Consider the following 14,876-nt stretch of genomic DNA (forward strand, 5'->3'; position numbering starts at 1 on the left):
AAACATGCTTTTGAATTTACTGTTTTGCCCAACTAGGTTTAGATGCCAGAGGCTCATTTGCAGCAGTTGAAGGTTAAAGATTTAAAAGTAAAACTGCCTGTCACCTAGGTATACTGCAGTCATAGGCAGGGTTTTCACCAAAGACCTGTCATACATCTTACATAGCCTGCAGGCTAAAAGTGTGTGTCCGTGCCTTTGTCTGCATGTGTAACCACAGGAAAGGAAAAGGCTAAAAATCAATGATTTCAAAATTAATTAAAATCAGGAAGAACTTCCCCCTGCTGACAGGATATTTAGGATGAAAATAATTAAATGAGCTATTGTGGCAAATGCAGTATTGATTGCTCACCAAGAGAAGCTCCTTGAAGACTTAGATGAAGATTGATAACTGGTTTTTAACAGTTAGAGCCAAAGGCAACCATTCCCATCTTCAATTCTTATGCATTTGTGCAGTCTGACAAACGACTTTCAACCCTCTATTGACCACTATAAAAAGCTGTTATCTTCTATAAATAAATTGCAGATATATATGTTGCTGTGCCATTCCTCATATTTGTAGAGTTGAGAAATCTTTATTATTTTTCATTTCCTTTTACTTTAAATTAATAGCCACCATCATTTCAGGGCAGAAAGCTTCCTTTCGTCTAAATTCAGACAGAGGTGGGATTTTTTTGGGGTTTTTTTTTGTTTTTTTTTTTTTTTTTTAACTTTGAGTAAACAGGGTCAGGATTTCCACACTTGATTTAGATTTGCTGTGAAGATAAGACTAGTATTTTCAGAATAATAACAAAAGAGAATGAACCTGAAGATGGCACCAGATTTTCTCAAGTGATCACTGGAATTTAGTCATGTTGTGGCTGTAATAGCAAGTGAAAAGGTAGCCTCATTGGAGGCAGCCTCACAAAGCAAAGCTGTGCCAAAAACCTCACATTTCTTATTTTGTATTCTTCTATTTCCAACTACTTTGCTTTAGACTCTTGCTAGTCCATTCCTTTGGACAAAGCCAATTAGCAGATGGAGCACATAAAGTGCAGCCGTGAATCACATCTTTCAGTGAATTTTATTTTAAGAGAGACCATGCTTTGTGAGACCTCTTCACGATGTGCACCAGAGCACTGCTCTATGGTGTCGCACATCAGGAGAGTCACTTCAAAAGCTTACTGCTGTTCAAAAGTAAAATTTGTGGCAAGTACTTCACAGTAATGAAGCCTTCAAAAATTATTGTGAGAACAAATCTTAATGAGAGGGAAATGAATGGGCAAGTGTTGTTTTTGTTTCGGTGACAGACTAAAGCAAAAATAGACATAGAAAAAGCCATATAGAGAAAGGGAAGTAAATAAAACGGATTTAATACTTGTTTAAAATATTAAAACAAGCCTGTTAAAAGCATTTGGTTTCAATGACATTAATTTAGCTAAATGTTTATGGAAGCAGACTCTTACACCTCAACTTCTTTGTGGAAATACACTAGCAAGAGGAAAACTCTTCCACATCTTTTAGAAAGTCAGCAGTTCTATGGAAAACATAATAAGAGGTTATGAGAATTGAGAAGTGATTTAAAGGTGCTTCCGACCTATGCTTTGGCAGCCTTCTCCTACTAATGGCTCTGTTGTCAAATTTCACTGTTCCTATGTCAGTCTTTTTGCTGAAGTAGGGCTCTGTGGGATTGAGGTTCTTAAGTTACTGCACCGTGTGGATAGACTGGCTTTTCTCAAATATTTCAATATAAAGAACTCAGGCAGAAATAATTCTCTGCAGAAATAATTATCTTACATTGCTTTCTTTCTGACAAATTGGAAATAGTTGGACCACCTTGGAACTCAAAGAGTTTTTGTGGGTTTTATAACTGGATAATTTTTTGTTGCACTTTTAATTAAATATTAGATTAAGAATTGTAAAGAAATCAACTGCTAATAACTTTGAGACTTTGAAATATCTCCTTTTTGAGCTTTAGATTACTCGGACTATCCCAATTTCATTAGAATAGGAGATGAAATAGATAATCACGTTAAAATGAAGAAACTACTGTCTTGCAGATGCCACTGGTATGCAACCTGCTGCCTTGAGCTATTCATGACCAGTCAGGAAAGGTTTTTCTAAACAACCATGACATTTACTGCACTCTATGATATCTGGAGATTTTTTTTTTATCAAGGGCAGAAGTTAACATCTTAGATTAACAGCTTGGAGAAACCATTTTCCTTCTATAAATATGCATCATTCCACAGTCCATAAAAATAGGAAATAGGAGGTGAAGAAAATTAGATGATAAAATTTTTAACCTGATTGGGTTTATTTCTCTGTAGGAGCCTTTGCAAAACAGCTTGTTTTGATAAGACCATAACATTAGGCATCTAGGTGAAGTGTGATCCTTTATGGTTTTAATTTTGTAGCAAAATATTTTGAGTTTGCTCACCATCCAAGAATCATAAATATATTATATTATTTCCTGAAAATTTTCCATACTTGATCAGTCTCTTCCATTTAGTTTTAGAAACAAGACTAATATATTACATGACTAATATATTACCTTATCTGTCATTTGGTTAGGAGAGTTTTTTGTGAGTATGAATGAGAAAACTAGGAATCCTTGTGATACTGAGCTTCAGTACTTCTATATTTCTTTGATTTTCTTTCTCTTCTTTCTTGTTTCTTACAGTCTGCAGTTTCAGACATGGACAATGTTCTGAAAAATAACATAAATTTTATGAAAAATATTAAATCTTGCTTAAGCATAGTTAAGAGGTACATGTATGTTTCAGGAAAAATCAATTCTCACCACATTAGTCAGAGACATAAAAAAAAATCTTAAAACTTCTGCATAAGCTTGGGGACATTTTTATTTTTAAATGTAGATTAGACGCCGTGAAGTAATTTGACTGTTACCCTGATGGATGGAATCCTGATGGAGTATTGAAAAAGCTGGAAGAATATTCAGTTTTTTCAATTGCTATTTTTGGTTTAGTAATTATGAAAATTATATACTATCAGTTGGCTTCATGATATAAATATCCCTTTGAAAGTGAACTGTGCTTAGGGAGAGTTCCAAGATTTTCAGGATGGATCACTGTGTGAATTTGAATTCTGGATATTACTACACATTTTGTTGAAGGTATCAAGTTTCAAATATATCTTAAAAAGATCTGATCGCTATGAAGACTGTAGTTGGTTCTTATATTCACCAGAAAAGCATCTATGTCTAACATCATAACAGTAGCAATTTGAGTTCTGATTAATAAGCTCATATTCCTTCTAGCACCGAATTACTACAAATGAATGGTCAGTTTTGAAAAGGTCATGTACATAAACCCAACACAACAACTTTTCTTTATCTTACTTTGTTTGTATAACCTTATTTTTAATATACTTCTGATGTCTGTGTGCTTTGGTATTCAAGGATATCTAACTAAAGGATATCTAACTACCTAGTATTTCAAATGAGCTTTAATTTTCAAGGTACTCCTCTTCACTAGTCGTGGAGAATGCCATTAAAAGTTACTCATCTTTTCCAGAACCACCACAGTTTGAAGCTGTTCTTAAATTATGTAAATTTTTGTGGGCTAATATCTTAGCATAATAGTCAATGATAGCTGCTTTTATGAGGGCAGTTTTAGAAGATAGCCCAGAAAAGTAGTGTCACAAATCAGAATGCAGCTTTTCAATCACTGAATAAATTGCCTTACTGCAAGCAGATTTTAATTGAAACAAAATGTGTTTAATGCAGATATGTCAATGTATTTAATTCTGTATTTGCTCTGTGAAGCTGGAACCAACAATTTATGAGAATCTGATTTTTAGAAATAGCATCATAACATGATAAAAAGGGGTTTTTTTTCTGAAATAAGTATTAAATAATGGAGAACTTAATTGAAATTAAAAAGTAATTATGTAGTGAAAGGCAGTTGGTGGAGGCACAATGGCAAATAAAAAATAAGTAATATTCCAAGATAATTTGATTTTCTGTAATCTGTTTAGTCTATCATGCATATAGCAGACAAGATGATCAAAGATTTATGAAAAAAATGAAGAATCTAAGAATAGATATGCTTCTCCAACAAAACAAAACCAAACCAAAAAATTCCAAACCTTTAAACAGTCTAAAAGACTGAAAAATCCCCACATAAAATATCTACTTTTAAAATCTAAAGAAAGATTGGTTTTCTAAGTTGCAGGCCAGCAGTGTGTCTTTTAATACCTTTTTCTTTAGGTATTACTGATTTTAAGGGGATGCTAGCTCAAAAGAAAAAAAAACATTACTTATTTAGAACAGAGCCATAGGACATAAATTAATAAAAGGATTATAAAAGACTGACATAAAACAGAATTCTATTTTGAAATAAATACACACTCTTTCATGGATTACTTTTGTTTTATACTGCTTAAAAATTTGTTTTGTCCTGCAAACATGAACTTGGTAATGCTGTACATATAATATCTTTTTTTTTTCCTGAACATATTAAAGTCTGAATCATTAGTCCTTCCTAAAAGAAGAGAAATTTAAAGCAGGAATAGGAAATTTATTATGAATACTCATAACTCTTTTATCTGCATTCAAAATCATCAATATACATTTATTTTTCTCATTTTACCTAACAAATTTGAAGATGTGGAACCTCCGAAGTCCTCAAACATTGTAATATTTTTACAGGGTACACAATTAGAATATTTAGAGATTAATTCTTTAGAATGTGTGGGGTTTTCTGTCTATTTTTTGATCAGATTCACATTTAATTTCCATGTTATATTAGCTTTATACTTCTCATTTCCATTGCCAGGTGTACTTTGTTGTTGCATGTGGGTACAAAGGTATTCACTGTGTATGCTGAGTGGGATCTTTCTGTAATTAGCTATGAATTGCTCATGAAGAAGGACTTTTCATGTGGTGTGACAAGTCTTGAATGCTGAGCTAATATAAGTAGCAGTCAGGTCTTTATTGTGGATGTGGTTGATGGAGTTGCAGTGATCATAGTCATTGATTTTTTGAACTTGAGAACAGTTGAAAGGGAATAGACTACCAAAGACCAAATAATGACCTGTTGTTCCCTGTAATTAGATTTTTGCTACCTGTCCCTAAGGTATATAAGTGTGTGATGGTGTATTTTGTTGCAAAAAATAAATTATAGCTGATACCATCATTTCTAAAGTTCAGAAGGAAGGTTGAGAAAGTACTTCAGAATATCTTTCACCTGGAAATGTTACATTTGTTTTTAGGCACATGTAGACACTTCTATATAAAGGTATGGATCTTAAATAAAAGCATCATAGTATCTTGTTCCTAATTGCATATTATAAGCATATTCTGCAAAGGTTTATGCAGTCAGTTGACTTTTGCTATTGCAAGCAATACACTGAAGGTGATTTTATTCTTGAATTAGTAGAGTTTATGACACGATGAGACATCTGCAGGATCTTGCAAAGTCACAGAAAATAGAATATGTAAGAAATAAATTTCAAAAAATTATAATTAGAATTTTTTTTTACCCCTCCAGCCCTCCTCTCCACCCCCTCCCCCCCCCCCCCCCCCCCGCCCATTCTGTTTGTATTTATTCCATTATTCCACATAAATGCAGATCACCATACAGGCTGAATGATTTCTGGCATGGCTGCAGAGGGGCTTCTGTCCCAGCTCAGGTGGTATGAGTGACTGGTCAGACAGGGAATTTTCCTTAACATTGCTTATTCCCTTAAATGAAATTTTCTCTCGTTATTAAGATTTAAGCTCTTCCTTCACAAGAATTACAAGGTGTCCTTGTCAGAAAAAAAAAAAAAAAACCTCTAAACTTTCCTATTCACTTGAAGTTGCATTCTAAATTTTTAACATTTTATTTGCTAAAATGAAATTCTGGTCTTCAATCAGAGGTCAATACTGCTGATGTTCTTATTTCAGGGAAGCATGTTTAAACTACTTGCTAAACAGATTGTATGCGTCTGTTTAGGACAAAATTTCAAGTTGTCTGAAAGTTTCATCTCCAATTACTTAAAATCAAGCTGCAATAAGTGGCTACCCACCTAACTCATTTTCATATACTGCCAGGTTCTTAGCACCTAAATATTCTATTAAATGACATTACTGTCTAAGAGTAATGTTCTGAGAGATGAAAGAAGTTCTACCGCTTCAAACTTTTATACCAAGAAATACATGTTTATTCTGTCAATAAAGAATGTATATTCTTTCCTATATAATGACAATGCAATGACAAGAAGTGTGGAAAACATATCATTTTCATTTGGAAATCTTTTCGTATGCCTTTTTTCTCTTGGCATTTTCTAAAAAAATTGCCATTGTTCATGTTCCACGTTGCTATTTCTCTTCGAATTAACATCAAACTAGGAGTCATTACGGCAAAAGAAGAAATCCTTTCTTGTCCTTTGCCTTTCTGTGTAAGTAAAAAATTACACTTTAAAACATAACATTGCCTGACCAGTTCACTTTTTCTAGAGAAAAAAAAAAATAAAGAATTTTGTTAGTGTAAAGTCTTTCTTGATAATCTATGAAATAAATAATTTGCTTTGTTTGGATGTTAAGTATTTTGGTGATGGGGAAAATAATTGACATCCGTTTTGTCTCTACTTAAAATCACATAGACATCTCTGTTAACCAATCCCCTGTTAAAATTCACTAGACCACCAAATGTTAAATAATTTAAACAACTATGTGTTATTTAAAATACTAGAGCATTTTGAAAAAAAGCTAACATATTTTTGAATGCTAGATAAACATTGTTTATAGCTTGCTGGTGCTCATATCTTGTTCCCTATTGGAATGCATTTTTGGGGGTGAAAAGACATATCTGTACTCTTTTCTTAATTGTACTCCAGAGTGGAGTTAGGAATGTGTCAAGAAGTAAGAAAACATGAGCATTAATAAGCATACAAAGCAATTTAACAGTTCATAAAACAGTAAAATTTAATCCCAGGCTGCGAGATTTATTAAATCTCACTTAGCAAAATGGTTTTGTGGGATGTGTTAGCAAGTGAGAATCAAGTGAAATGATTTCAGGGGCAATAGATTTTATTAGCTGAGGAGGGGAGGAACTAGTTTTGCAAGCCATTTGTTCTTAATTTCATTCACTTGTTATAATTGCCTTGAGTGGGGGAGAGCTTTCTGTGAGTAGTAGTAGTAGTATGTTTAGTCTCTGGAATTTGTGTGCATGGTGCTGCATTTGCCAGGCATCATCTAACTGAAATGTCTTTTGTTGATGGGCTTATGCAGAAGTTCTCCTAATGATTGTTAAAGATACTTTAATACAACTTAATGCTCTATCACTAAGATAAAATAACTCCTATTGAGTTTCCAAGGGCTTTTTTGTTTGTTTTGTAATATTTTTCATCCACGCTTAATTTCTGTGTTCTTTAGCACACCTGGAAAAGACAAATTTTCCTTGATATTAATCTCTTGTTCTGGACCTTTCTTGAAAAATCTCTTTGTAGGGCAGATCTGAATATGGTAGAGTTTGGAGGCATCTGATCAAGAATATGTAATGAATTTAGTGGAGTGATGTTACCACCACTGACACCACATTATACCAAAATTTGGAGGAAAAAGTTATTATGTTACTTGTTACTCTGTTTTGTGGGTTTAAATCACGTTGTCCTAACATAATACAAGATCTAGCCCTTAACATTTTCTGATGAAGCATTAGTAGAATCTGTAATAAAGAAACTGCAGATTTTTATAAGTAAAAATAATCTTATTTTTATATGTAACCTATCATTGTTTCTGTAGTTTGTGTCCTGTAAATTTTAAGTTCAACTTTCTGATTTTTTTATCAAAGAGGACAAACTTTAAGGAAGGTAATAATGTCAGTAATGAGACCTCTTCTGCACTGTAGGTAGTCTTTGCTTCTTGGCTTCTAAGTGTCGTCAGACTTCTTGCACATGTTTTTTTTTTAAGTTGTTCAGAAGAAAGGAAGCAGAGGCAGCTTCTCTAACGAAATCAGTCTTCAAATGAAAATAAAAAGAAAACCTTGGGCAGAGGCCTATTTCTGTCCACTCTGCTCACAATGGAAATAATCTAAAATATAACAGTAATACAGGGAAAAATGAAAGGCAGGTGGTAGAACAAAAAAATGGGAGTGTTTTGTTTGTTTATGAAATATGCCATTTATTCAAGGTTTCCTAAATAATAATTATGCATTGTGTGTTAAATTGCCACTAAATATAAAAGAGAAGAGCAATTAATTTTCAAAGGAGAAGTACTGCTTCATTGGCTAGTGTGATTATAGGACATTTTTGATGGCTTTGAAACGAGTAAGTATTCCACTGTAAATCCTTACTGTGCACTGATGCCTAAGTAATGTTCCTTTTCCCTAAAATGGTTATGCTAGGGAGGGAGCAGATTTGTTTAAGCTGTCCTGTTCATTGTACCTTCAGTTTCTACTACTTGCTCTGGCTCTTAGATTAAAGATGAGCAGCTGCTGTTCTCACTCTTCATATTTTAATATGTAATTTCTGTCCTTCATAAACCTGTCTACAAATAGACTGGATATATTGGGAGTTGAAAAAAACCCAAATCCAACAACTTGACTTTGCATCAAGTGTTCTATCCAGGGCATTACTCTTGTCTAAGAAATAAAATACAATTTATAAAGCCCAGTGGAAAATTTATTCCTTATGGAACATGCTCCACCTCGCGCACTTACACTCCTTTTGCCAAATGGGAATGCAAGAATCTCATTCTTTTCTAAAGTCTTGGAAGGCCAGGTGCCATATATACAAGTTTAGCAAGAAAAGTGTGTTGCAATATGAAATGGGCATGTTAACACTTAATCCAGTCACCACAGTCAATCTGAATTAAGATTGCTTCAGATGATACTATGATCTGAGATCCAGTCAGTAACGAAGTATTTATTATATATGATGAAATAAGTTTCACAATGGATTAAAGACTTTATATGAATTGCTTTTTAATGTGCTCACACCTTTTCAAGGACTATGGCAATAAAATGTCAAAGTATTCTTTCACTTCTATGCATTTATTGAATACTTTTGTCATGGTCACCTAGGAAACAAATGCAGGTATACATTTGTGAGCATTTGCAGTTTCATTTCATTCTTGTTGCAGCTAAGGAAGTCACACCTGAAAGAACATAAGAATTATTTTAATTAATGGACTAAATTTTCAGAATACATTAGTGACCATCAGACACTAAGCAAAACCCTATGAACAATTTGACCTTTTAAATGTAGTTGGATTTATCTCACAAGGAAAAAAGTTTACTGACTAAAGATAGGAAGACAAACATGATCTTGAAGAGAATAATAAGCTGCATATGAAAATTATAAGGTATTCTACTTATTGTAGTAGTACTATTCGGATAATATTCAGGTAAAGGTAGCATAAGAACTAAAATGTAATGAAGTATATACATACTTTACTAATCATCAGAATGAGCTTGGCTCATGCTATGCATTAAGTGAACTGTACAATATCTTCCATTGAAATTTTTAATGAGCCAGTTCAGTTTAATACAAAACTGATTCGAGAATAAGAATACTATATATCAAGGTTAATTTTTTACTTTTGTTTTAGTTTGAATAGGACATTTTCTTCTGGAATATTTAAAGAACTATTCAAACTTTTAAAAATAATTTTAGCAACATATTTGTCTTTGCATGAAAATCTAGATATACTTAACTTCCGATATATTTGTAACTTTATATTAAGGACAGTAGTAAATGGTAGATGCAGATTCAGATTTATCCATCTGATAGGACAGGGCCTGTCAGCTTAGTTATGGATGTGACACTATGGCATTTTCTTCCTCATCTGCTTTGTCTTTGACGGATAGATTTTGTCAACATATTTTCAGAGTCATAGAATGTTAAGGGGTTGGAATGAACCTTGAAGATCATCTAATCCTAACCCTGTCATGGACCAGGTTGCTCAGAGCTCCGTTCAAACCAGGTTTGAGCACTCACAGTTATAGGAATGTCCACAACATCTCTGAGCAACCTGTTCCAATGCCTCACAATGTATATCTGATGGAGCTTATAATGCGCCGCTGACATCTTTGGATGTTTTTGTCATCCTACAGATTTCTACTTCAGTGGCTTATAAAATTTGACAGAAAGCCAAGTTTTTCTGCATCTGGTATAATGTCCATTTGCTTCCTTCTGATGAGTCTTAACAGTTCTGCTTCCAAATTTACATCTAATTAATCAGTTGGTGCTGGTGTTGAATTTCTGACAGCTTCTTTGTGAGTTATTTTTGCTAAAGTCTCATAACAGTTTCAATTTTCCTTCATTGGTGCAAGGACTACAGTTTTAGAAGTTAAACTGATTTAAAATCCGGTTTGCATTTCTGAGCCAGATTTATGTGTTGTACTTATTGTGTAGTTTATTAAAAAAGCTGTTGTCTAGACTTCAACTACTGCCAAGTCTTGCTTCTAGAATATTAAACTTTGCATGACGCTTACTCAGCATGTCATTCCAACTTTTGGTGTTTCACTGCCTCCTTGTCAAACATCAGCTTGCCATAAAAGCACTTTAATGCCTTGAAGATAATGAACAATTTGGCAGCAAAAATATTTTCTGACTGATTTGGATCCCCTGCATAAAATGCTTGGAGCCTGAGATCACTGAAGCCTCTCATACTGGCTATTTTAAAATTATGATTTATTGTGTTTGAATTCAGAAATCTGTCCTTGGGAGAGCCATTTAAATGTGAGCATATATTTTTCTCTTTAACAGTAGCTTATGCACTATAATGGAAGAATATTTTTGCATATTTATGTTTAGTTTTATTGTAAAGAGCCTCAGGATGCCTTTGCATGAAAGGTGCTATATAAGCTCATTTTGTATTGCATTGTATTGTATTGTGACAAGCGCAATAATCTCCAGGTTTCCTATCCATTAAAGAACTAATTTCACAGCTCACTAATTATGTGAATGGGAAGGGGAAATAGGTCCTTTTTCTCTAAGGTATGCTGAGCAGATGGCATAGCACTCGTTTCCACCAGCTGAATCTAAGGTTCTCTTGAGCTTTTGGTTCCAAGGCTTATCAGGCCTCTGTTTATCAAGGATAACAGGAGAGAGATATCACTTTCTTGTACAGCATGACAGTGTGTGCTGAGAGGCTGTCTCTGCCCTTTGCTAGTACAACATTATTTAGCAAACACTATGTCTAAGTCTATTTATTTAGGATGGGACATGAAAACTATTAAAATTAATGTGCATTTTGATGTAATTCTAATCTACCTCTGATTTATTGAAGATACTTATTAGTTCTGCCATAGGGATTTGAACTGATGCACATTAAAAATTATTAATGAATCAATTGAGTACTGTTGGGATGGAATCTTGTCTGTAATTTCAAAACATAAAACATTACTTCCTGAACCTGTACACTTGCTGTTATAGCTAGGGTTTTGTCAACTTGTTTTCCTTTTTCTTTTGCGTCACTCGTGAAAATAACCAACTTGAATCAAACAGGCACACAGTGATTTGTATAGCTCCCTAATGTACTGCTTTTAAAATAACATGAGTCATCAGATGCTAGTGTACTCCCATGATCCTGAAAAGTAGTTATTTGAGCCCTTTTTACAGCATTAAAAAGAGAAAAGCTGAGACTGACTGAAGATCCTGACTGAACCTATATATGACTTGGTAATAAGGCTACATTTTACAGTGCTGCACGAGCAATTGGACCATTTTTTCCTTTCAGCGGAATGAGCAGCGCTAATTTGTTGATTCCTTCTCTCTCTGCTGACCTGTTCCATGTGTTTGCTTTGTGCTCACGGTTCTGTCGCCATTCATTTCAGACGGATGCAGCGCTGATGTATGATGCTGTCCATGTGGTGTCGGTGGCTGTCCAGCAGTTCCCACAGATGACTGTCAGCTCGCTGCAGTGCAACCGCCACAAGCCATGGCGCTTTGGGACCCGCTTCATGAGTCTCATCAAGGAGGTAAGTTACTAATAAAGGTTCCTGCCCTTCTGCTTTCTTTTCTCCCAATTCCTGTTTTCTTTTGATTTCACTCCGTTTGGCTCCTGCCTTTTTATTTATTTTTTTCCCCCAGTAGATGGTCCTCTCACATCTTGTTATGTGTAAGGAGTTCAAGAAGCTATACAGCATTTTTATTTGAAAGTGGGTTTTCATGAAGTATCGGAACAAAAAATATGTGGAAAGGTGAAATAATTGCATTCTGAATAAAACTTACGTCTGTAGATAATTGGGTGTGGAGCATTTGTGGCATAAAAACCAAGACACTTGAAACTGCAGACCATAAATTGAAACTCTAAACTGTAGACTGAAACTCTAAACTGTAGACTGATTATGAGAATTCAGCAACTAAATACTGGCATAAGTTTAAAGGGGCCAGGAATTAATTTTACTTCCTAGTTTAAATTATTTTTTTATTAATTTTGTATGGTAAATTACTATATGTCTCCTTGATCACCCAAGATGCTGTTTAGATAATGAAAGTGATAGTAAATTTAGCTAGGAGATTTAAGGTGCTAAAGGTGAATAATGAAGACTATTCAAATCTCTCATACAGTTAATCCTAATACAGTGTTTTTCAATCTGTATATACAAAATATTATGATGTGGAGAATTATTTGCAATGGAATGTATTTTTTTTTTTCAATATTAGTTCCTTCTAGGATGATAATTTTATTTCCCGCATTTCCTCTCCAACTTTGTATAGTTTCAGAACTAGGGTAGATTTTTAATTTATATAAAAAAGAGGCTATTGGACTTTATTAAAAGAGAGGAATAAGCTCAGGAAGGCTGTCTCATTGACCTCAATTTTTGCTGTCTCAGTGTGATTTCAGGGGAATCAGCATCTTATAAAAGTAAGGTTTTATTTGAATGAAATTTCCTGAGAAAACTAATGAAGTCCAGCATAGAAGCTTGGGGACCAGGAAGGGGGAGGTGTGTAGGGAAGCAGAAGGGGAAATGCATGCAAGAATGAGGGAGGAATGAAAACTAAACATCTGTTTAGTAGAAGAGTCTATTGCCTGCCATGGAGAGTTTAAAAAATTGTCTATGAAGACTGAAAGATTCATTTCATTAGCAAAAAATAAATACAAAATATTTAAAACCAAAAATTAGCCATAAGGTAAATTATTTACATAAAGTGAATAATTAATGATGCTGTTTTGGCAGGAGTAGTTTGTCCTTTCTGGAAAAAAAAAAAGAAGAGGAAGATTTATTTCTAGAAATTGTTTTTTCTTTCTCCATAGGCCCACTGGGAAGGCCTCACAGGCAGGATAACTTTCAACAAAACTAATGGCTTAAGGACAGATTTTGATTTGGATGTCATCAGCCTCAAGGAAGAAGGTCTTGAAAAGGTGTGTAAGACATTTTCCTCCAAGGAGGTGGGAAACAAAACAAAATTCACCCCCAAAAAGCATTTACAATAGTATTCAATGTATTACATGAAGGAGTGTACCTGCTCTCAACCCAATATCTCTATAAACAGTGCCAAAAATTTAAGAATTGGTATCCTGACTGCTTTAGCTGTCTTCTGACGTTAATATTTCTTGTACAGAGGTGGAGGGAGAGTCCAAAGAATTGGGAAATGCTCTTTCCATGTGGCTTAATATTGTCTATATTTGAACTTAAAAGCATGGAAGCATGTACTGACATTTGGCCAGCCTATATGACACCACCATGATCTGAAATGAGATCATCTTCCCTCCAGCCACCTTGCCTTGAAGAGGCCATTGCTGAAAGCTACAGTGTCTCATGTTGTGATCAGCAGGCAAAGGTTTTGCAACCGGCGTTTGCCTTGTAGTTTGCATTTAGATCTGGTGTTCAGTGTTTTGTAAAAACTATGTTTTCCTTCATCTTCAGATAAAGTTCTATCAATTACTGCCCCAAGGTGAAAATTGTGCCGACAAATAAAAAAAAGAAATTAAGGGGAGGGACCATACTGCAGATTTACAATTCCTTTCTTCTGTAAATCACTGAATGGAGAAGCTAACATGACATACTTTCCCAAAATTCTGTCTCACAAGACCAGCTTTGTATTATTTTCTCTACTGGGAAGATTTGTAAAAGCTCGGAAACCATGAGCTTGTCTTGAAACATTTACATAGGTAATAAGAAACACTTACATAGGTAATAACATCCTTGATGTCCAGTGGAAAACCTGTGATTCAAGAATGTAACTATGTTTTAAAATGTTCAGCAATGCACTGACATTAGATTTCTCCTATGAAGTTTCCCATGAAGTGAGCTCTGGCAAATTAGGAGGGGAAAAGATTATATAGTAATGATTAGATTTGAAAAGTAAATTAGTATGGTGTATAAGTAGAATAGGTATAGTGCAACCTGCTTCTCTTACTGGAAACAGAAATCGAAGAATTGATGCCATAGTTATATCTAAATAAGTCAGTAGTGGCTGAAAAGTTTTCATGTAAATAACAGCTGTTGAAAATGAGGGAAGGAAGTATTTGTAATTTAGGATTGCTTTAAGAACATTAGGTGACATTTGGGAACCACAAAGCAACATAAAATTTCTGGAAAATAAAATCTAAGCTGACAATACACTAGGAGATACATACATCAGTCAAAATGTAGAGATAAAGCAAAAAATGTCTACAGAGAAATATGGAAGACAATAAAATTCAACAGGAAATAGAGTAATACCCTAAAACATATAATAGAAAAAAGGAACTTGGGAAACAGTTATATTGAAGGTTAAGTAAGAGACAAAACCAGAAATAATTGTTGAAGCATATGGATATTAGAAAAAAAAAACAAAACAGAAAAACCAGTTTGTGCTTGAGCTATATATAAAGATTTTCATAGAAAAGGAAGATACTTTTGCTACCCTCATGGCTTATTTTGGTCATATGATAAATGGAAGTAGTAATATTATTTTTTTCACCAGAAAGCATTGACAATCTTTGGAAGGAGCAGAAAGAA

General features: G+C 34.1%; 1 protein-coding gene across 1 annotated transcript in view; it reads left to right on the plus strand.

Moving 5' to 3' along the window:
• GRIK2 (glutamate ionotropic receptor kainate type subunit 2) overlaps positions 1 to 14,876 on the plus strand; it is a 354,252-nt gene that overhangs the window by 174,461 nt on the left and 164,915 nt on the right. The window contains exons 7-8 of the mRNA XM_062489908.1: positions 11,763 to 11,906; positions 13,187 to 13,294. Of these exons, the coding sequence (XP_062345892.1) occupies positions 11,763 to 11,906; positions 13,187 to 13,294 (252 nt within the window). The remainder of the gene's footprint in view (positions 1 to 11,762; positions 11,907 to 13,186; positions 13,295 to 14,876) is intronic.

The sequence above is a fragment of the Cinclus cinclus genome, chromosome 3, assembly GCF_963662255.1.
Source record: "Cinclus cinclus chromosome 3, bCinCin1.1, whole genome shotgun sequence".
Taxonomy (NCBI): domain Eukaryota; kingdom Metazoa; phylum Chordata; class Aves; order Passeriformes; family Cinclidae; genus Cinclus; species Cinclus cinclus.